General features: G+C 44.7%; 1 protein-coding gene across 1 annotated transcript in view; it reads left to right on the top strand.

The window, feature by feature from the left end:
- The window catches only part of CFAP299 (cilia and flagella associated protein 299), an 887,436-nt gene that overhangs the window by 826,556 nt on the left and 36,087 nt on the right, over positions 1–24,793 (top strand). Inside the window, exon 5 of the mRNA XM_073543005.1 lies at positions 21,893–22,022. Coding sequence (XP_073399106.1) covers positions 21,893–22,022 — 130 coding nt within the window. The remainder of the gene's footprint in view (positions 1–21,892; positions 22,023–24,793) is intronic.

Below are 24,793 nucleotides of genomic sequence, written 5' to 3'. Positions count from 1 at the left end.
TGCACAGTACCACTCCTCCTGTCCTGTATATATACACTGCACAATACCACTCCTCCTGTCCTGTATATATACAGTGTACAGTATCACTCCTCCTGCCCTGTATATATACACTGCACAGTACCACTTCTTCTGTCCTGTATATGTACACTGCACAGTACCACGTTTCCTGTCCTGTATATGTACACTGCACAGTACCACTCCTCCTGTCCTGTATATATACACTGCACAGTACCACTCCTCCTGTCCTGTATAAAATACTGCACAGTACCACTTCTCTTGTCCTGTATATACACTGCACAGTACCACTCCTCCTGTCCCATATATATATACACAACACAGTACCACTCCTCCTGTCCTGTATATGTACACTGCACAGTACCACTCCTCCTGTCTTGTATAGATACATTGCATAGTACCACTCCTCCTGTCCTGCATATATACACTGCACAGTACAACTTCTTCTATCCTGTATATATACACTGCACAATACCACTCCTCCTGTCTTGTATATATACAGTGTACAGTATCACTCCTCCTGTCCTATATGTATATACTACACAGCACCACTTCTCCTGTCCTGTATATATACACAGCACAGTACCACTCCTCCTGTCCTGTATATGTGCACTGCACAGTACCACTCCTCCTGTCCTTTATATATATATACCGCACAATACCACTCCTCCTGTCCTGTATATGTACACTGCACAATACCACTCCTCCTGTCCTGTATATATACACTGCACAGTACCACTTCTCCTGTCCTGTATATATACACTTCACAGTACCACTCCTCCTGTCCTGTATATATACACTGCACAGTACCACTTCTGCTGTCCTGTATATGTACACTGCACAGTACCACTCCTCCTGTCCTGTATATATACACTGCACAGTACCACTCCTCCTGTCCTGTATATGTACACTGCACAGTACCACTCCTCCTGTCTTGTATAGATACATTGCATAGTACCACTCCTCCTGTCCTGCATATATACACTGCACAGTACAACTTCTTCTATCCTGTATATATACACTGCACAATACCACTCCTCCTGTCTTGTATATATACAGTGTACAGTATCACTCCTCCTGTCCTATATGTATATACTACACAGCACCACTTCTCCTGTCCTGTATATATACACAGCACAGTACCACTCCTCCTGTCCTGTATATGTGCACTGCACAGTACCACTCATCCTGTCCTTTATATATATATATACCGCACAATACCACTCCTCCTGTCCTGTATATGTACACTGCACAATACCACTCCTCCTGTCCTGTATATATACACTGCACAGTACCACTTCTCCTGTCCTGTATATATACACTTCACAGTACCACTCCTCCTGTCCTGTATATATACACTGCACAGTACCACTCCTCCTGTCCTGTATATGTACACTGCATGGTACCACTCCTCCTGTCCTGTATATATACACTGCACAGTACCACTCCTCCTGTCCTGTATATGTACACTGCACAGGCCCACTCCTCCTGGCCTGTATATGTACACTGCATGGTACCACTCCTCCTGTCCTGTATATGTATACACTGCACAGTACCACTCCTCCTGTCCTGTATATATACACTGCACAGTACCACTCCTCCTGTCCTGTATATATACACTGCACAGTACCACTCCTCCTGTCCTGTATATATACACTGCACAGTACCACGTCTCCTGGCCTGTATATATACACTGCACAGTACCACGTCTCCTGTCCTGTATATATACACTGCACAGTACCACTCCTCCTGTCCTGTTTATGTACACTGCACAGTACCACTCCTCCTGTCCTGTTTACCGTGTGTAATTCTCAGTATCTGCTCTTATTCTCTATAAGTAGACACTACAATGTACCTCTTTTCCTGTTCCTCTATGCCAGGTATAATTTTTAGTATTATTATAAACATTGCACAGTACTACCCAACGGTGGGGCTATATCAGTTTTCTTTTCCGAACTCGCCCAAGATTTCAGAACACAATGATGAGAACATTGAGAATATGATTTCTAGTGTCTAAAGTGTCTGCATCCACGCTTTTCTTATCCATGTAGCAAAGTTCCAAGCTTCACGAGACAAGTGCACGCACAACACTTGGCAGCCGTTGTTACATGCCTCTCACTAAATGAACAAGCATCTACAGTCTATCATGTTTCTGGTTAACATTATTGTAATGTCAGAAGCATTAGCAATCTCACAATATGTTTATTCAGCTTTATGTGAGCAATCATGTGCAAAGCTCCAGGGAAGATGTGCAGTTGTTTCTTTATTCCTTCTTTGATGTCTGTCTTAGATGATGTGAGTTTTAAAAAGACGAAAAGTCTCCTTCAGCTTATCTCTTATTTAAAAAAATTACCTTCCCATGTGAAATCAGAGGCATCTACGCAAGCAATGGAAGGACCACATAGCTCACATTTTAGACTCTCCTGAGTATGCTACACGTGGTATGCACATACTGGTTATAGGGTGCTGATTGCGAGTGAGTGACCTTGGATTATGTCCATCGATGCACAGTTTTTCCCACGAAGGCTACAAAATCAGCAATCATTTGCCAGACCACAAAACCAATTATGAGTCATTTAAGAATGTTGTGTGAATCCAGACCTCATTAATGCTGTCTAATGCTGAATACTGTGAAACTTGTACTTGTTGCAAATTATTATTATATTCCAAATTAATGATATCACAGACATCATTAAATTATAAGTGTATTGACCTTGCTGGTGTGTACTTGTAAATTATTATTGCTATTATTGCTTTTAAAAATAACTTCAACTTAAACCAGTACAACTCCACAATTAAAGAGGGATTTGTGGAATCTTAACACCTCACTGCAAAATGATGTACATACACATCAGCGCAGGAGTGAATGTGTATGAGGAGACTAAGGATCTGAGCTCCCTTTACCCATGGTAGATGCCAGCTATGTTACATCAACAACATCTGACTGTGAATAGCAGCAGCTGGAGCTAATAATAACACCACTAAAAAGCTCCGGCAAGTGTCCAGGGCTGCAGAGCGGCATTGGAAGAAAACAAATTCACAAGATGACTTCACTGCATTCAAACAGGCAACACTCGCTTTCAAATCTGCCCTCACCTCTGCTAAACAGGCCTGCTTCACAACCCTCATATCTTTCCTATCCTACAATCCCAAACAGTTATTCAAAACTTTCAACTCCCTCCTCCGCCTACCACTGACCCTCCAACCTCCCTCATCTCTGCTGAGGACTTTGCCACACACTTCAAAAATAAGATCGACCAAAAAAGGCAAGTCTTCATTGTTCAACCACCACAACCCCTTTGTATACCAGACCAATGCCCAAACCCCATAACCTCCCTCTCCAACATCACTGAAGGGGAGCTTAATCGCCTCTTCTCCAAATTGCACCTCACAACCTGTGCACTTGACCCCATCCCATCCCACTTCCTCCCCAACCTCACCACCACACTTATCCCATCCCTAACCACCTCTTCAACCTATCACTAATGTCTGGTACCCTCCCTTCTGCATTTAAACATGCCACAATCACGCCTATCCTTAAAAAGCCAACCCTTGACCCAACCGCTATGTCCAGCTATCACCCAATATCACTGCTCCTATTCGCTTCCAAACTCCTGGAGCTACACGTCCATGCTGAACTTTCCTCCCACCTCTCATCTAACTTGCTCTTTGACAATCTACAATCTGGTTTCCGCCCCCGTCATTCCACTGAGACAGCCCTGACCAAAATTACTAACGATTTACTTACAGCCAAAGCAAACGGACAATACTCTATACTCCTGCTTCTAGACCTGTCCTCTGCATTTCACACAGTTGACCACTGCCTCCTACTACAGATCCTCTCCTCCTTTGGCATCAAAGACCTCGCCCTATACTGTATCTCCTCATACCTTTCAAACTGCACATTCAGCATCTCCCACTCCCACACTACCTCCTCATCCCACCCTCTCTCTGTTGGAGTTCCCCAAGGCTCTGTTCTAGGACCCCTACTCTTCTCAATTTATACCCTTGGCCTGGGTCAACTCATAAAGTCCCATGGATTCCAGTACCACCTTTATGCTGACGACACTCAGATCTACCTCTCTAGCCCAGATGTCACCTCTCTACTGTCCAGAATCCCAGAGTGTCTATTAGCCATATCCTCAATCTTCTCCTCTCGCTTCCTAAAGCTCAATGTGGACAAATCTGAACTCATCATCTTTCCTCCATCTCAGATATTCCTTACCTGACCTATCTATCATAATTAATGACATCACGCCTTCCCCAATACCGGAAGTCCGCTGCCTCGGAGTAACCCCTGACTCTGCCCTGTCCTTCAAACCACACATCCAAGTTCTTTCTACCTCCTGTCGCCTCCAGCTCAAAAATATTTCCAGAATCCGTCCTTCCTCAATCTACTAAAATGCTTGAGCATGCCCTCATTATCTCCCGCCTCGACTACTGCAACATCCTTTTCTGTGGTCGCCCTGCTAACACCCTAGCACCTCTCCAGTCCATCCTTAACTCTGCTGCCCGACTAATTCATCTCTCTCCTCGCTACTCCTCCGCTTCTCCCCTCTGCAAATCTCTTCACTGGCTTCCATTCCCTCAGCGTATCCAGATCAAATTACTAATACTGACCTACAAGGCCATCTATAACCTGTCTCCCCCATATGTCTCTGAACTAATCTCCTGATATCTTCCCTCACATAATCTCCAGTCATCTCAAGACCTCCTTCTCTCCTCCACACTTATTCGCTCCTCATCCAACCGCCTCCAAGACTTCTCTCGAATAGCCCCTTCCTCTGGAAATCTTTGCCCCAACACGTCCGACTATCAATCACATTTGGATCCTTCAGATGGAACCTAAAAACCCACCTCTTCAAGAAAGCCTACAGCCTGCAATGACCCCACTACCTCCTCACAACTAGCGGAGATATCACCTCATCCAACAAAGGAACTGCTGCAACCCACCAACCTACTGTCTCCTTCTCCACCATCCTGTAGCATGTAAGTCCGAAAGGGCAGGGTCTTCTCCCCTCTGTGTCAGTCTGTCATTGTAAGTTTGTTTACTGTAAGTGATATCTGTAATTTGTATGTAACCCCTTCTTATGTACAGCACCATGGAATCAATTGTGCTATAGAAATAAATAATAATAATAATGTGCTCACTGTGAGTACTCCAATAACTGACCTAGTAGTGGAAGCAGCTGCGGCCTCGTCCATCACTCGTTAATAAATTTTGTAATTGTCCTGAATGAAGGAAGAGGAGTTGCCTCCCCTGCAAACTGGTGTCAGCAGTGGAATCTGTGTGATCTCTTGGCTGTTATCTTGGAGAAACTGGTGGCAGCAGTGAGATCTGAGTGATCTCCCTGTTTCATATTTTATATATATACTGTGTATATATTTATATATATATATGTGTGTGTATATATATATATATATATATATATATATATATAATTTTGGAGTGTCTCCTTTTTCCTCTCTGAAGAATTAAGACATGAAAGGTGAAAGGTGAAACATGTTTGGTATCATCAAGTCTGTAAGAGTCTGTTCTATAAAAAAGAAATGTAATCCATAAGGTTAATGTCGTAAAAAGAAAAAGAATAAACCCCAGAACTGTAGTTTTTTGGTCACTAAATCTGTCTTTTTTCTGCCGGAAAAAATATAAAAATGTCATGCGTACCATGTGGTATTAATAAAACTATCAGCTAAGGGCTCAAGAAACAAACCCTCACACAGCTCCATCAACAGAAAATAAAAATGATATGTGTATCAGCAACACAAACTTTTTTTTTTACAAACTTCTGAATTTCTTTTTTACTACCTACCATATATACTCGAGTATAAGCCGACCTGAGTATAAGCCGAGGCCCCTAAATTTGCCACAAAAAACTGGGAAAACTTATTGACTTGAGTATAAGCCTAAGGTGGGAAATGCAGCAGCTACTGGTAAATTTGAAAAATAAAAATTGATACCAATAAAAGTAAAATTAATTGAGACATCAGTAGGTTAAATGTTTTTGAATATCCATATTTAATCGGGAGCCCCATATAATGCTCCATAAAGTTCATAATGAGCCCCATAAGATGCTCCCTAAAGTTCATGATGGGCCCCATAAGATGCTGCATACAAAAATATGCCCCATATAATGCTGCACAAAGGTTAATAATGGCCCCATAAGATGCTCCATATTAAAATATGCCCCATATAATACTGCACAAAGGTTAATGATGGCCCCATAAGATGCTCTATATTAAAATATGCCCCATATAATGCTGCATAAAAGGTTAACAATGGCCCCATAAGATGCTCAATAGAATAATATACCCCATATAATGTTCCCTAAAAGTTGATGGCACTGTAAGATACTCCATAAATATTGATAGCCCCATAAGATGCTCCATAGAATAATATGCCCCATATGCTGCTGCTGCAATTTAAAAAAAAAGTAATACTCACTAGAGTTGAGCGAAACGGGTCGAACAATTTCAAAAGTCGCCGACTTTTGGCAAAGTCGGGTTTCATGAAACGAAACCCGACCCTAGGATGAGGTCGGCCACGAGGTCGGCAACTTACGCGCCAAAGTCGCGTTTCAAAAGTTTGTTTAGCGCTCTTTTTCAGCCAATCAGGATCCACGGACACTGTGGGCAACGTGATGACATAGGCAGGGGTCGCCACCATCTTTCAGAAGGGCATGCAAGTGATTGGCTTGCTTTGGTGGACGTCACAGGGGTTATAAAAGGGCGTGCACGCCGACCGCCATCTTACTTCTGCCGATCTTAGTATAGGGAGAGGTTGCTGATTCTGTAGGGAGAGCGTTAGGCAGGGAAGAAGACAAAAAAACTGCTTCTGCTGCTAGCGATTTTGCCTGTGCAACACACCAGTCACTGTGTGTGCAGTGCAAGGGGAGGCTATATTGTGGTGGATCAGCGGTGTTGGTTGTTAGGCTGCCTTCTAAGGCTTCCTGACAGCTGCATTGCTGTTTCCCCACTGCTCTGCAAACTGCTTTTTTAAAAGCAATCCCAATTTTTTTTTTGTCCTGCTAAGGTACTGAGCGTGCATTTATTCACACCATACAGCGGTGTACGCTCCTCACACAGTACCGTGTAACTGCTGTTATCACAGCCACAGTGAAGCTATCTGTGTGTCACTGTGGAAGGATAAGTGGAGGACTTGTTCCGTTCTTACAGACCTACACTCTAGGGAGATTCCTATTCTGCCCAATTCTACAATTCACTTTTTTCACACCTGTGCCATCGAGCCTGTGACATAGCGCTCTGATATTCAGTGGGCCTCACACAATCCAAAAGTGTCCAGTGTCCACAAGTGTCTGCAGAAATTCAAAATCTCCCTTATCCTGTAGTCACTTTTTTCACACCTGCTGCATCGAGCCTGTGACATAGCGCTCTGATATTCATTGGGCCTCACACAATCCAAAAGTGTCCAGTGTCTGCAGAAATTCAAAATCTCCCTTATCCTGTAGTCACTTTTTTCACACCTGCTGCATCGAGCCTGTGACATAGCGCTCTGATATTCATTGGGCCTCACACAATCCAAAAGTGTCCAGTGTCCACAAGTGTCTGCAGAAATTCAAAATCTCCCTTATCCTGTAGTCACTTTTTTCACACCTGTGCCATCGAGCCTGTGACATAATGCTGTGATATTCAGTGGGCCTCACACAATCCAAGTGTCCAGTGTCCACAAGTGTCTGCAGAAATTTAAAATCTCCCTTATCCTGTAGTCACTTTTTTCACACCTGTGCCATCGAGCCTGTGACATAGCGCTGTGATATTCAGTGGGCCTCACACAATCCAAGTGTCCAGTGTCCACAAGTGTCTGCAGAAATTCAAAATCTCCCAGAAATTCAAAATCTCCCTTATCCTGTAGTCACTTTTTTCACACCTGTGCCATCGAGCCTGTGACATAGCACTGTGATATTCAGTGGGCCTCACACAATCCAAGTGTCCAGTGTCCACAAGTGTCTGCAGAAATTCAAAATCTCCCTTATCCTGTAGTCACTTTTTTCACACCTGTGCCATCGAGCCTGTGACATAGCGCTGTGATATTCAGTGGGCCTCACACAATCCAAGTGTCCAGTGTCCACAAGTGTCTGCAGAAATTCAAAATCTCCCAGAAATTCAAAATCTCCCTTATCCTGTAGTCACTTTTTTCACACCTGTGCCATCGAGCCTGTGACATAGCACTGTAATATTCAGTGGGCCTCACACAATCCAAGTGTCCAGTGTCCACAAGTGTCTGTAGAAATTCAAAATCTCCCTTATCCTGTAGTCACTTTTTTCACACCTGTGCCATCGAGCCTGTGACATAGCACTGTGATATTCAGTGGGCCTCACACAATCCAAGTGTCCAGTGTCCACAAGTGTCTGCAGAAATTCAAAATCTCCCAGAAATTCAAAATCTCCCTTATCCTGTAGTCACTTTTTTCACACCTGTGCCATCGAGCCTGTGACATAGCGCTGTGATATTCAGTGGGCCTCACACAATCCAAGTGTCCAGTGTCCACAAGTGTCTGCAGAAATTCAAAATCTCCCAGAAATTCAAAATCTCCCTTATCCTGTAGTCACTTTTTTCACACCTGTGCCATCGAGCCTGTGACATAGCGCTGTCATATTCAGTCGGCCTCACACAATCCAAGTGTCCAGTGTCCACAAGTGTCTGCAGAAAATCTAAATCTCCCCTGTCCTATAGACACCTTGTACCTTGTTTTACATTACTATATAGATTGTAGGATTTTGTCTACATTTCTACCAAAAATGAGGAAGGCTGGTGGAAGAGGCCGTGGAATTGGGAGGGGGTTGGCAGCTGGTAATGATGGTGTTGGTGGTGGATCTGATGGTAGTGGCAAAAGCAAAATAGGACCGAATGCAGGAGGTGTTGAGCCTGCGTCATCGTCTGGCTCCATAAGGCTTCGAAGGCTTAGTTTTCTAGAAGTTGGCAAACCGCTTTTAACGCCAGAGCATCAGGAAAAAGTTTTGTCTTACATTGCTGACTCAGCCTCCAGCTCTATCGCCTCCTCTTCTGAAGTTGTAAAAAGTAAAAGCACTGAGTCGTCATTGGAGGCTCATGTTCATGAACCACACCTTTCCTTGTGTCCTTCACCACAACCAAGATTGAAGGATGACGCAGGCCATACTACTGATTACTCCATGGAGCTGTTTTCACATACCATGCCTGGATTATCAAGTGAAATGGTGAATTACCCAGGCCAAGATGAATCTGACATGGAGTGCACTGATGCACAGCCGCTGATAGATGATTCTGCTGGTACATTCACTCAGAGCGCTACATTGTCCTCGCAGTGTACAGAGCCAGATTCTGACCCTGATGAGACTCAGGTGCCCCTTCCCGCACACTATACCACCATACACGGTGACACAGAGGAAGGTGCACATGACATTGAAGAGGAGGTGATGGATGACCCAGTTGTTGACCCAGATTGGCATCCATTGGGGGAAGAGGGTGCTGCTTCCAATAGCTCAGATGAGGAGCATCCACAGCAGACATCAACATCGCAACAGCTGTTATCTGGCAGGCCCAGAGCACTCCAAAGACAGGTTCCAAAAATCAAAAGAGTTGCTGGACAGCTTGTCCAGAGGGTCAAAACATCACAGCGTGCTAGGCCGCAATATGTCTGCCAAAGTAGGAAGAGTGCAGTGTGGCACTTTTTTGAACAAAATCCTCATGATCAGGCCAAGGTTATCTGTAAGAAGTGCGCAAAGACCTTTAGCCGAGGGAAAAATCTGAAAAATTTGAATACCAGTTGCATGCTTAGACATTTAACCAGCATGCACTTGCAAGCGTGGACACAACACCAAACCTCAAGTGCCACATGTGCAACTGATCACAAAGAAGGTAGTCAGCAATGCTACATTGTTTCCCCCACTGTAAGCCCACCGGTTAGCACAGCAGCAAATGTTGAGGTGTCGTTGCAAGGCCACAGCAGTCAGGGAATCCCACTGTTATATCAACGAAATACTGAATCTAGGCTATCAGAAAGAATACCAACTCCATCACCATCATCAACCCTCTCTCAGTCCGCCCTGTCCACCGCTACTTCCACCATATGCAGCTCTCAAGTCCAGCTCACCCTCCCAGACACTATGAGTAGGTCAAGAAAATACTCAGTCTCTCATCCGCGTACACTGGGTTTGAACGCCCACATTGCCAAACTAATTTCGTTTGAGATGATGCCCTATCGGTTGGTGGAAAGCGCAGCTTTCCGCGAACTCATGGCCTATGCAGTACCACGCTATGACCTACCCAGTCGCCACTTCTTCTCTCGCAAAGCCATCCCAGCCCTCCACCATCATGTGAAAGACCGCATTGTCCATGCACTCAAGCAGTCAGTGAGTGGAAAGGTGCACCTCACAACTGATGCATGGTCCAGTCGGCATGGCCAGGGCCGTTACGTGTCCATCACTGCGCACTGGGTTAATGTGGTGGATGCAGGGTCCACAGGGGACAGCGGTGGTGGGACAGTGCTGCCTAGCCCACGGTATAGGAAACAGTTGGCTGTAGGCGTTCCACCCTCCTCCTCCTCCTCCAGAAGCGAAAGCTCGTCCACAGAGCGCAGTCGTACGAGCACTCCATCTGCAGCTGCCACTGTTGCACACGAGGTGTCCCCCTATCGATCAGCTAGTGGAAAGCGTCAGCAGGCTGTGTTGCAGATGATGTGTTTGGGCGACAGACACACCGCCGAGGTGCTGGCCGAGTACTTGAAGCGACAAACTGAGTCATGGCTGGGCAGTGTACATCTTGAGGCAGGCAAGGTAGTTAGTGATAACGGCCGTAAATTTGTGGCAGCCATAGCCCTTTCAAAACTCAGCCACATACCTTGCTTGGCTCACACCTTGAACCTGGTGGTGCAGTGCTTCCTCAAAAATTATCCGGAGTTAACAGCCCTGCTCCATAAGGTGCGAAGACTGTGCGCGCACATCCGCCGGTCACCTGTACACTCCGTTCGTATGCAGAAGCTGCAGCGATTGCTCCACCTTCCCAACCACCGCCTCATTATCGACATTGCAACAAGGTGGAACTCCACCCTGCACATGGTGGAGCGGCTGTGCGAGCAGAGGCAGGCCATAATGCATTTGTGGGAGGATACACGGCCAGGCACTTTGAGAGCAGACATGGAGTTGACAGGTGTGCAGTGGTCGAAGCTGAAAGACCTTTGTAAAGTCCTTCAGTGTTTTGAGGAATGCACACGGCTGGTAAGCGCAGACGACGCCATCCTAAGCATGAGCATCCCACTTATGCGTCTGCTCATGCAAACTTTGACGCACCTTAAGGAGCAGGCGTCTGCAGCCAATGTTGACGAGGAGGAAGAGGTAGAGGGAATCCTTGATGACATTCAGCCATTGTCTGCTCAGGGACCTCTCCTGGACGAGTTGGAGGAAGAAGAGGAGGAGGAGGATGATGATGGGGATGATTACTTAGGGGAGGAGGATGCATCTCGTGGGGCAAGTGAAAATGTTGGCGTGGCAAGGTCTGGTACAGGGTTTGTGCGTGACTGGAGGGATGTGGATTTGCCAGAAAGTGCTCCTCCAACCAGCAGTCGCAGTGCATCATTGACACCGGGAAAATTGGCCCACATGTCAGATTATGCCTTGCGGATCCTAAAAAGGGACCCCCGCATAGCCAAAATGATGAACGATGACGACTACTGGTTGGCCAGCATCCTGGATCCACGCTATAAAGGCAAATTACAAAACATCATGCCACAGGAGAACCTTGACCTAATATTGGCTAATAAACAAGCAACTCTGGTAAATCGGTTGCTTGAGGCATACCCAGCACACAGCAGCGGTGATGGTTCTCACACGAGCCGTACGGGCCGGGGGCAGCTTGGCAGAGGTGTTCATGGTGCACACAGCAGAAGTGGCGTTGGAGACAGGGGTTTCATGACAATGTTGTGGACTGATTTTTCAAGTACCGCTCACACAACTGGTAATACAGCATCGATGGAAAGTGACAGGAGACAGCAGTTGTCAACTATGGTTACAAACTACTTTTCCTCCCATATCGATGTTCTCCCACACAGGTCATTCCCCTTTGACTATTGGGCTGCTAAACTGGACACCTGGCCTGAATTGGCACAATATGCCTTACAGGAGCTCGCTTGCCCAGCTGCAAGTGTGCTATCGGAAAGAGTCTTCAGTGCAGCTGGATCAATCCTGACAGAAAAAAGGACCCGTCTGTCTACCCAAAATGTGGATGATCTAACCTTCATTAAAATGAACCATGCATGGGTTTCCAAGGATTTTGTCCCACCTTCCCCTGATGACACATAGGGTGACAGAAAAATGGCTTGCTTTGGTCCACCTCTTCCTGGTACTTCACCTATTTCGCCTTTTGCATCAGCTGAATGTCCAACATCAACATATGCCACTTTCTAAAACTCCCTAACTGCCATGGCCGGGGTCACCACCTAGCGCACGACACCGTGCGAGTGCCGTTGCCCTGGACAGGTGGGTAGGCCGACTCTTGGGCGCGGGCACTGGCACAGGGTCCCTCATAGTGCAATCAAGTGTCTCTGACGGTGGTGGTGCACACCCGCCGTCAGACACACCGCCGTACTATGAGGGGCCCAGTGCCAGTACCGACGCCCACGAGTGGGCCCCCCTTTCTTGGGCAGGGCCCCAGCATTTGCAATCTTTACCTCTCCCTGCTCCTCCGCTGTGTAGTCTGGGCCGTCAAATCCATACTGTGCCTGACACCGTCTGAGCCTGCCTCCTGATGTATAGACATATCTTTTGAATGTGTACGCTATCCATACATGTTATCCGGGGATACGGTACCCTTTCTCACCTTTGTGCAATCACTTGCAAGCCATACTGGGCCTTACACCGTCTGAGCCTGCCTCCTGATGTATAGACTTATCTTTTGAATGTGTACGCTATCCATACATGTTATCCAGGGATACGGTACCCTTTCTCACCTTTGTGCAATCACTTGCAAGCCATACTGGGCCTTACACCATCTGAGCCTGCCTCCTGATGTATAGATATATCTTTTGAATGTGTACGCTATCCATACATGTTATCCGTGGATACGGTACCCTTTTTCAACTTTGTGCAATCACTTGCAAGCCATACTGGGCCTTACACCGTCTGAGCCTGCCTCCTGATGTATAGACATATCTTTTGAATGTGTACGCTATCCATACATGTTATCCGGGGATACGGTACCCTTTCTCACCTTTGTGCAATCACTTGCAAGCCATACTGGGCCTTACACCGTCTGAGCCTGCCTCCTGATGTACAGACATATCTTTTGAATGTGTACGCTATCCATATATGTTATCCGGGGATACGGTACCCTTTCTCACCTTTGTGCAATCACGTGCAAGCCATACTGGGCCTAACACCGTCTGAGCCTGCCTCCTGATGTATAGACATATCTTTTGAATGTGTACGCTATCCATACATGTTATCCGGGGATACGGTACCCTTTCTCACCTTTGTGCAATCACGTGTAACCCATACTGGGCGTGAGAACGGCTGGCGAGCTGTTAAGCAAGCTACAGCACCTGTGGTTTGCACACGTAAGTTTTTCATTTTTTTCAGGAATGACGGTTAGGCCTAATTCCGGAACTGCGGTTGACCTGCACTTACTGGGAAATCATCGTTCGCGAGTAATAATTGTAATCAGTGATCCCCATCACTAACGTTGTTCAGCGGGTTATCTGCACCTGTAAGCGACAAACGCTGGCCTTTTCAGTGTAGCACACATGCAGCCACGGACATGTAAGGGCATGACACACCAGTTATTGGCCAATCTCATGTGCCAGAGCCTCACGTGTCCCTCTAGTAAGCCGGACTCGGACCGCGGTGCACGACGGAGTCTCGTTCGTTAACGGAATTAAGCTGGCAATGTGTGCATCTGTTCTGTAGCTGGCATGGTTGAGGTTGCCCGTGTTGAGTCAAATTACGCCGTAGGCTCCACTCCTGGTGGTGCCCTTCTGGACATTCCTTTAAGGTTCAGCTTTGCAACCATACTGCCCACGTAAAACAAACACTTTGCCTTCATGAACGCTGTTTGGAGGGTCATGACTCGTGGGAATAACGCCGCCCAATCAGTTAACCTGCTAGAGAGATCCTTCGTTGCTCCCAAGTATGACATCACACTCCCTAGGAGGAAGGTAATGCCACTGTGGCGACCGTACTCCTGGGGGAGACACAAGTGCACTGATGCCCAGCCACTGCTCGATGAATCTGCTGGTACATTGACCCTGACCACTACATTCCCCTCGCACGCTACCCGGCCTGAATCTGACCCTGATGAAACTCAGGTTACCCTTCCCATATACAGTTCCATCTTACACGGTGACAAAGAGGAAGCTGCAGATGAAAGTGCAGGTTCGGCCCACCCGCCATCAGACACACCACCGTACTATCAGGGGCCCTGTGCCAGTGCCGTCGCCAACGAGTGGGCCCCCCCGCTTGCTCAGGATCACAGCACTTGCAAGGTTGAAATACTGTGCAGTGAGATGGAAGATGGGGACGACGAGGAGTCTAGACTAGTACAGGGATTCCCTAGCGAGGAGACTTATTTCATTGTTTTCAATGTTGGGACAGCAATTTTTGGGGAGCACTATACTCTGGAGAATGATAGATGGGGCCCACCATACACTGGAACATTCCAAAGGTGGACATCAGACACTGGAGCAGCATTTACAGGGCCCATTATACACTAGAGCATTAGAAATGGGGCCCATTATGTTTGGAGCATTATTTGGGCCCATAAGACAGTGGAGCTTCATCCATGGGGACCAACATATACTGTAGCATTATGTGGAGCTCATCATATACTGTTTCAAACATTATATGGGACCAATGATTCTGTATGGAGAAATAGATGGGCCTCGTCAGGAGATGTAAAAAGTGAAGTATTTTTCATTGTACTGTACCGCTATTTCTCTGCCGTATCGGAGCATGATGAGTTGTGGTATTATGTGTTAAAGGGGCGCTCTTTCGCCCAGGGCACATGAAAACCTGTAGCCAGCCCTACCCCCCCACAACTTTAGCCAAATAACTCCCATTTTTCAGTGCGTAACTTGTATTATGAAGTTAATTAAGGTTGACCAGCTTAAGTAAGAAGAATTGATGCTTTTGGCATTCAAATGAGCACTGTAGGTGTGTTTCCTGTCCTCCTCTCACTGCCGACTTTTATTCCCCATTGACTTACATTGGGTTTCATGTTTCGGGACGACCCCGACTTTTCCCTATAATCGGCCGATCTTGCTCGACCCGACTTTTGGAAAAGTTGGGTTTCACGAAACGAAACTCGACCATAAAAATCCAAAAGTTGCTCAACTGTAATACTCACCTCTCCTCACTGGGGGCCAGGTGCCGGTGTCCTAAGCAGGCGGGGACACCAGCGTGTTATGGGGGCCAGGTGCTTCTAGACCTGTCCTCTGCATTTGACACAGTTGACCACTGCCTCCTACTACAGATCCTCTCCTCCTTTGGCATCAAAGACCTCGCCCTATACTGTATCTCCTCATACCTTTCAAACTGCACATTCAGTGTCTCCCACTCCCACACTACCTCCTCATCCCACCCTCTCTCTGCTGGAGTTCCCCAAGGCTCTGTTCTAGGACCCCTACTCTTCTCAATTTATACCCTTGGCCTGGGTCAACTCATAAAGTCCCATGGATTCCAGTACCACCTTTATGCTGACGACACTCAGATCTACCTCTCTAGCCCAGATGTCACCTCTCTGTTGTCCAGAATCCCAGAGTGTCTATTAGCCATATCCTCCATCTTCTCCTCTCGCTTCCTCAAGCTCAATGTGGACAAATCTGAACTCATCATCTTTCCTCCATCTCAGATATTCCTTACCTGACCTATCTATTATAATTAATGACATCACGCCTTCCCCAATACCGGAAGTCCGCTGCCTCGGAGTAACCCCTGACTCTGCCCTGTCCTTCAAACCACTCATCCAAGCTCTTTCTACTTCCTGTCGCCTCCAGCTCAAAAATATTCCCAGAATCCGTCCTTCCTCAATCTACTAAAATGCTTGAGCATGCCCTCATTATCTCCCGCCTCGACTACTGCAACATCCTTTTCTGTGGTCTCCCTGCTAACACCCTCGCACCTCTCCAGTCCATCCTTAACTCTGCTGCCTGACTAATTCATCTCTCTCCTCGCTACTCCTCCGCTTCTCCCCTCTGCAAATCTCTTCACTGGCTTCCATTCCCTCAGCGTATCTAGTTCAAATTACTAATACTGACCTACAAGGCCATCTATAACCTGTCTCCCCATATGTCTCTGAACTAATCTCCTGATATCTTCCCTCACGTAATCTCCGGTCATCTCAAGACCTCCTTCTCTCCTCCACACTTATTCGCTCCTCATCCAACCGCCTCCAAGACTTCTCTTGAATAGCCCCTTCCTCTGGAATTCTTTGCCCCAACACGTCCGACTATCAATCACATTTGGATCCTTCAGACGGAACCTAAAAACCCACCTCTTCAAGAAAGCCTACAGCCTGCAATGACCCCACTACCTCCTCACCACTAGCGGAGATATCACCTCATCCAGCAATGGAACTGCTGCAACTCACCAACCTACTGTCTCCTTCTCCACCATCCTGTAGCATGTAAGCCCGAAAGGGCAGGGTCTTCTCCCCTCTGTATCAGTCTGTCATTGTAAGTTTGTTTACTGTAAGTGATATCTGTAATTTGTATGTAACCCCTTCTTATGTACAGCACCATGGAATCAATTGTGCTATAGAAATAAATAATAATAATAATGTGCTCACTGTGAGTACTCCAATAACTGACCTAGTAGTGGAAGCAGCTGCGGCCTCGTCCATCACTCGTTAATAAATTTTGTAATTGTCCTGACTGAAGGAAGAGGAGTTGCCTCCCCTGCAAACTGGTGTCAGCAGTGGAATCTGTGTGGTCTCTTGGCTGTTATCTTGGAGAAACTGGTGGCAGCAGTGAGATCTGAGTGATCTCCCTGTTTCATATTTTATATATATACTGTATATATATATATATATGTGAGTGTGTATATGTATATGTGTGTATATATATATATATATATATGTATATAATTGGAGTGTCTCCTTTTTCCTCTCTGAAGAATTAAGAAATGAAAGGTGAAAGGTGAAACATGTTTGGTATCATCAAGTCTGTAAGGGTCTGTTCTATAAAAAAGAAATGTAATCCATAAGGTTAATGTCGTAAAAAGAAAAAGAATAAACCCCAGAATTGTAGTTTTTTGGTCACTAAATCTGTCTAAAAAATGCCGGAAAAAATATAAAAATGTCATGCGTACCATGTGGTATTAATAAAACTATCAGCTAAGGGCTCAAGAAACAAACCCTCACACAGCTCCATCAACAGAAAATAAAAATGATATGTGTATCAGCAACACAAACTTTTTTTTTACAAACTTCTGAATTTCTTTTTTACTACTTACCATATATACTCGAGTATAAGCCGACCTGAGTATAAGCTGAGGCCCCTAAATTTGCCACAAAAAACTGGGAAAACTTATTGACTTGAGTATAAGCCTAAGGTGGGAAATGCAGCAGCTACTGGTAAATTTGAAAAATAAAAATTGATACCAATAAAAGTAAAATTAATTGAGACATCAGTAGGTTAAATGTTTTTGAATATCCATATTTAATCGGGAGCCCCATATAATGCTTCATAAAGTTCATAATGAGCCCCATAAGATGCTCCCTAAAGTTCATGATGGGCCCCATAAGATGCTCCATACAAAAATATGCCCCATATAATGCTGCACAAAGGTTAATAATGGCCCCATAAGATGCTCCATATTAAAATATGCCCCATATAATACTGCACAAAGGTTAACAATGGCCCCATAAGATGCTCAATAGAATAATATACCCCATATAATGTTCCCTAAAAGTTGATGGCACCATAAGATATTCCATAAATATTGATGGCCCATAAGATGCTCCATAGAATAATATGCCCCATATGCTGCTGCTGCAATTTTAAAAAAAGTCATACTCACCTCTCCTCACTGGGGGCCAGGTGCCGGTGTCCTAAGCAGGGACACCAGCGTGCTATGGGGGCCAGGTGCCAGCATTACTGCTGGCTCAGGCCCCCGGCACTTGCGATATTCTCCTGTCCCTGTTTCACCACCGCTTGCCGCTGTGTCTTCCGGGTCCTCTGGCTGTGACTGTTCAGGCAGAAGGCTTGCACTAAACACGTCATCATGCCTTCTGACCTGAACATCACAGCCAGAGGACGCGGAAGACACAGCGGCGCACGGTGGTGAAATGGGGACAGGTGAATATCGCATGGCTCACCCCATCCTCCCCGTCATACTCACCCCCTCCTGGCGCAGTCTCTGCCCTTCTCCATCGTCCCGAGTCCAGCAGCTCCTTCCAGTGCTGAGCGGTCACAAGGTACCGCTCATTAAAGTAATGAATATGTGCTCCATGTCTATGGGAGTGGAATCGCGTGCATATTCATTACTTTAATGAGCAGTACTATGTGACTGCTGAACACAGGAAGAGCTGCCGGTGCCGGAGACCATCTGAGAAGCAGGGAAGTGCAGAGACCACGCCAGGAGGGGCTGAGTATGATGTGACAGCCGCTGTCTCCTTCCGCTCCCCCTCCCCCACCGACCGCCTGGGACAATGACTCGAGTATAAGCCGAGAGGGGCACTTTCAGACTAAAAAAAATGGGCTGAAAATCTCGGCTTATACTTGAGTTTATACGGTAATTAAAAAAGAATAAGTTCTGCAAGTTCTGCCATTAACCTAATCACACTAACCTGAAAATCTTTTTTCCTTATCATTTTTATCACTCAATGAATGCTAGATAAAAAAATCCAAAAACACAATGGCGAAATTGTATTTTTTTTTACCATTTTATTCCACTTTGTTTTCTTCTTGTTTTTCAGTGCATTGTATGGTAACCTGAATGATGTCAATCAAAACTATAGCACGTGTGGTAAAAAAACAAGTCCTCATTGTCAAGGATAACAAACAGGGGATCTCACAGATATCCCCCCACTGTTTTCCAGGTAGTCACGAACCAGCACTACACTGCCTAAAGTTACGAAGTCACTAAGTCACTGCCTAAAGTACAGTCAAAGTCACTGCCTAAAGTACATATAAACGAAAGGAAGGGCAACATCCAATCCAGGTGAAAAAAGTGACAAAAAGTCTATTCCTCCAATATCAAATACATCGTTTTGGCCATATTGTGGTTGTATCTGATATTGGCAGAATAAATTTTGGTCACTTTTTTCACCCGGATTGGATGCTGCCCTTCCTTTCGTTTATATGGATTTTTCTGTTCATCTGGGTCCCTGAACTTGGAGCGTGCATCCTTAATATCCCTGCTGTGCTGTCGGCTGTCTTTTTATAGCTTACTGCCTAAAGTACAGTCACGCAATTGGCTGACAATTGTTGGACGAGATCACAAGATGCTTTTTCTACTAGGCCAGTTGTTGGGGAACTCACAATAAAGTAGTATATACACACATCTGATTCCAATGTATGAAATATATATACTCCAGTATGGTCACAGCCGGAGTATACGAAAACTAGCTGCCACCACCAGTTTACTCAGGCCAATTGGATACCCGTTTCTGGTAATGTATAGCTTCACGAGGCTTCAGGGATGTGGTTTATAGAGCAAGAGGAACAAAGCTATTACATTTTATATGTTTAATCCAAAAAGTATTTATAAAAACTTATAAAAGATATTACAAAATAGGAACAAAGCAATATGGTGTATGCAATTACATAAGATAAAGTAAAAAAAAGGATAACAAAAGAAATGTACTAAACCTGATGTCGCTGGAATGGCTCTGACCCTTATGAGGGAGAGTTCTTCATTTTTGAATATACAGAACTACAGGGAAATGTATCTCTCAGTGAATCTTGAAATGTATCTTGTCAATGACAAAAACTCAAACCCTGATTTTATTAGAGCTCATATGGGGGTTGGTCATGGGATGTTGCTAGATCTTTAGAAAATTATGGTATCCCCCAACTTTCAGGAGATCTTTGCCCCTAGAGATCCCAGACAGGAGATATTAATGCCATATTCCGTATAATGATTTTAGCTTTCCATAGATTGGAAACATGACATACATATTGTCATCCATCTGCCCGATCTTAATTTGTCTCTTTATGGAATAAAGTTCTTGGACTTATGTGCGCTGCTAGAGGAAGAAGTGTATGGACTTCGAAACGCGTTGGGAAATAAAAGATCAATTTATCTACATGATCTGGATCTGATATTTTGTCTAGCAGCGCACATAAGTCCAAGAACTTTATTCCATAAAGAGATTTACGAAGCGGTCACTGAGTGGACCGTTGGACGTGCAGCAGGCTGACAAATTGATTCTATACACTCAGCTCTATCTTGGAAAGGGTGAGTATATCTCTATATTGTTTCTTATAAATCACCTGGATAAGACCCTATTGCGCTCTTTTCTACCTATAGTTTGAGCAATTTCGATCTTAATTTGTAGCTGATAGGCAGGACTGTGAGTAAATGTGTTACGCTCGCCACTTCTTCATGATGTCGAAAATATATCTATGATACACAGACAGCAGTGAGTGGATCCCAAGCTCTATTCGCTGCTGTTAACTATTTAAATACTGCTGTCAATCTGAGACTGGGGGTCACGCTGTTCCATGCCACTATCAGCCCCCCCTTCCCCACAAAATGAACAGCATTGAAAAAAAAAACAGAAAACAATCAATGAATGGCATTTAGTTTTGCAATTTCACTGCACTTTTTTGTCCCATTTTCCAGTGCATTGCATGGTAAAGTGAATGGTTTCATTCATAAGTATAACTTGCTCCACCAAAAAAAACAAGCTCTTATGCATTTATGTGGAAGAAGGGGAGAAAAAAACAAAAAGACAAAAGCAAAAATGGTCTGTGTCAGGAAGGAATTAAAGGGGTGGGAAAGCAAGAATATTATTGCGCAAGTTCAGATCATGCTGTGTGTTTTTGAAATCCAGCATGCTCTTAATATAATTTGTTTGTGGTATATTGGCAATCCCCACATTACAAACTGGATAGCTTATGTAGGTCTGCTCCTAACCCTAATTTGTTGGAAGTTGAAACAGTGCCAGCAAGAAAATTATTAAAATAATAATTCCTCACTGCTGCGCATGTTTGGCCTCTTCACTATAGGCCAAGAATTCCGACTGCGTCCAGGCCTCGGAGTTTACTGCGTGTCAAAAGGTTGCGGCTCAATTTTCGATGTCACAAGGTCACTGACTTAAACAAGCGGTGTCCTCTGAGACCTGGATGGGGCTGGAAGAGTTGGCCTATAGTGAAGAGGCCGGAGATGTGGTGCACTACAGCAGAAAGAAGAGGACCAAACAGTGGCCAAAGAGGTGTGTAATTACGTATTAGAGGTTTTTTCAACATCATACATTCGTAAGTCGTATGTTCGTAATTCAGGGATTCCGTATTTTCCCCATTAATTCAAGGGATATTCCCTTTTATAGCATATGACTAGGTTATACCATAACCCTAAGATCTTGATGCTGGAACCTCCTTTTTTCTGCTTGTTTTTCCTGCGGCACCGCAATGCTCCTTACTTTAGATCTTATTATGGGTGAGTTGACTTTTTAAAAAATTTTTCATAACCCAGACATTGATAGGGATCTGAACCTCCTAAATGGCTCCATTCAAGACTTCAGGGATTAATCAGGCTTGCCTGACGTGATACATTTTAGATTGTGGATTCATTGATCTTGGCGAAAACTATCTCCAATTAACCCATTATCCATAAAAACAGTGTTTAACTATCAATTGATAATAAATCATATCATTATGACGAGGTTAGTTGCTTATTTAAGGTCTGACTTTACTTTTCTGTTTTTTTTTTTCTATTCCTGCAGTTTCTATAACTGGGAAACCCATGTTTCAACTTCAAACGCAAGTCCAAATTACCAAGTGATTGCAGAAAATTCATCTGGATTACTGTTTAAAAATAAGCGGGACAGGAAAATACTAAACGTGGATCCTAAGGTAAATATTTTTCTCCAAGCAAAGCGGCAATTTTCACTTCTCTTCTCACATTACCATATGTTTTAAGGATTCCGGACTGTTTTTGCTCCCTGTGCTTCATGGATTTACAAGTGATATCACTTAGCAACTTGAGGACTAATATTGTCACTCCTTTGTGTGTTTATATATTTAAGGATCTGCTCGAAATGAGGGATCTGTACAGTCTTACACAGCTCAGAGGCTCATTGTTCATGGCTCCTTCACACGTATAAATATGCATTCGCTGTTATTTTAGGTTGGTTAAGGAGAATCCATCATGGGATTTTCCTTTTGTGTTACCTTTAAATGTGCATAAGTATCAAGTAGTCCACTAAAAAAGCAAATAAAAGTCAGGTGGAGAGTTTTCTGACTAATACTATACTGTGGTTGTAGTGATAAATGTCCTTTATGTAGGTTCTGTCGTTCTCCCACTTTTCCAGTGAACACGTCATCCCAAATAAAACGTCTACGGTTCTTTTAAACCATCCTAATGATGTGTCTATCTGACTGTATGCTAAGGCAGGACAGAACTTTTCTACAGACTTTTTCCATACACTTTCTAAGTGACCCATCTTGCCAGGTATACAATGACTTGTTCCCATTTTGTAACTCATCTCATATTACTATAGCAGTTGTCTGAATTATCATTTTCCAATTCATGTGAAATAAACCATTTAATGTCAGTATTATAAAGTGTCTCTGTAGTTGGAGGGTAATTTTTTACAAAATTCTACTGCTGGTATAGCTATTTCCAGCCACGATATTTTGTTTCTTTAAACAGTTCTTTAACCAGACCGGGTGATTTACTCCCATTCCTGATCACAAATCATCATTTTGATTTTTTTTTTCATACTTGCGGTATAAAGAGCTATAAAAAATGTTATCTTTCGGACATTCAAGGAATCTTTTTTTGTCGTGATGCGTGGGGCTTCATGTTTGTGTGGCTGTCACATTTTTTCTTCTTTGTTTGCTGGTATTGGGATACAGTATATCAGTGGAAAAAAAGGTGAAGAAATAAATGAATGTTTTTCCCTTTTTTTAATGAACACACAGGACTAGAGATGAGCGACTTTGCCTTTTTTCGGGTCGAGTCGGGTTTCATGAAACCCGACTTTCGCAAAAGTCGGGTCGAACAAAATCGGCCGATTTTTGTGAAAAGTCGAAGGCCGACTGAAACACGAAACCCAATGCAAGTCAATGGGGAAGCAAAGTCGGCAGGGAGTGGAGGACAGGAAACACATCTACAGTGCCCTTTTGAATGCCAAAAACATCAATTCTTATTACTGAAGCATTTCAACCTTAATTTACTTCATAATACTAGCTACGCACTGAAAAATGGGGGTTATTTGGCTAAATTTGTGGAGGGGTAGGGCTGGCTCCAGGTTTTCATGTGCCCTGGGCCAAAGAGCGCCCCTTTAACACATAGCACAACTCATGATGCTCCGATACGGCAGAGAAATAGCGGTATAGTACAATGAAAAATACTTCACTTTTTACATCTCATGACTGATATCCATTTTAAATTCTCCAATAGCTCCAAAAACGGACAGTATATTACTCCATACAGTATTATGGCCACTGCATAGTGCGCTATACAGAGTAATGAGGCCCATATATTTCTCCATACAGAATCATTGGTCCCATATAATGTATGAAACAGTATATGATGAGCTCCACATAATGCTACAGTATATGTTGGTCCCCATGGATGAAGCTGCACTGTCTTATGGGCCCAAATAATGCTCCATATATAATGGGCCCCATTTCTAATGCTCTAGTGTATAATGGGCCCTGTAAATGCTGCTCCAGTGTCTGATGTCCACCTTTGGAATACTCCAGTTTATGGTGGGCCCCATATATCATTCTCCAGAGTATAGTGCTCCCCAAAAATTGCTGTCCCAACATTGAAAACAATTAAATAAGTCTCCTCAAATAAGTCTTCTCGGTAGGGAATCCCTGTACTAGTCTGGGCATACAGACGTGATGTCATTGCGCTCTCTGATCAGAATATCACTGTCAGGAAATGCGGAAGACATCATGGCGGTGGAGTAGGGAGAGGTAAGTATTTCAACTTTGCAAGTGCTGTAATCCTGAGCAAGCAGAGGTGGCCCACTCATTGGCGATGGCACTGGCACAGGGCCCCTCATAGTACAGTGGTGTGTCTGATGGCGGGTGGGCCGAACCTGCACTTTCATCTGCACCTTCCTCTTTGTCACCGTGTAAGGTGGTACAGTATATGGGAAGGGTAGAGTTTCATCAGGGTCAGATTCTGGCTGTGTAGAGTGTGAGGGGAATGTAGTGGTCTGGGTCAATGTACCAGCAGAATCATCTAGCAGTGGCTGGGCATCAGTGCACTTGTGTCGCCCCCAGGAGTACGGTCGCCACAGTGGCATTACCTTCCTCCTAGGGAGTGTGATGTCATGCTTGGGAGCAACAAAGGATCTCTCTAGCAGTTAAACCAACACACAACACATTTCCCACTCCAGGCAAGCAGGGAGACCTCTGAACCTGACTGCTGAGGAGCTGCTCTCTGTGGTCGGGAGGAGGTAAGTTAGGGCAGTCTGTGAAGGGAAGGGGAAGTGTGTGGACGTGAGAAGGGGAGCTGGAGGATGAGCAGAGTTAAGGCTCACTCCTAGCTGGAGCGCATGGGCCGGATTCCGGTCTCCGAGTTTGTAGGGACACTAACGTTCCTGCAGCCGAAACCGGAGGAAGTAGCAGCTGTAAATGCTCTGTACCCAACTAAGGCTCGGAGG

The sequence above is a fragment of the Dendrobates tinctorius genome, unplaced genomic scaffold (genome assembly GCF_039654945.1).
Source record: "Dendrobates tinctorius isolate UK_male_01 unplaced genomic scaffold, ASM3965494v1 ptg000011l, whole genome shotgun sequence".
Lineage (NCBI taxonomy): Eukaryota > Metazoa > Chordata > Amphibia > Anura > Dendrobatidae > Dendrobates > Dendrobates tinctorius.
Note: the sequence above shows the minus strand (reverse complement) of the source record. Positions and strands in the feature narration are given on the sequence as shown.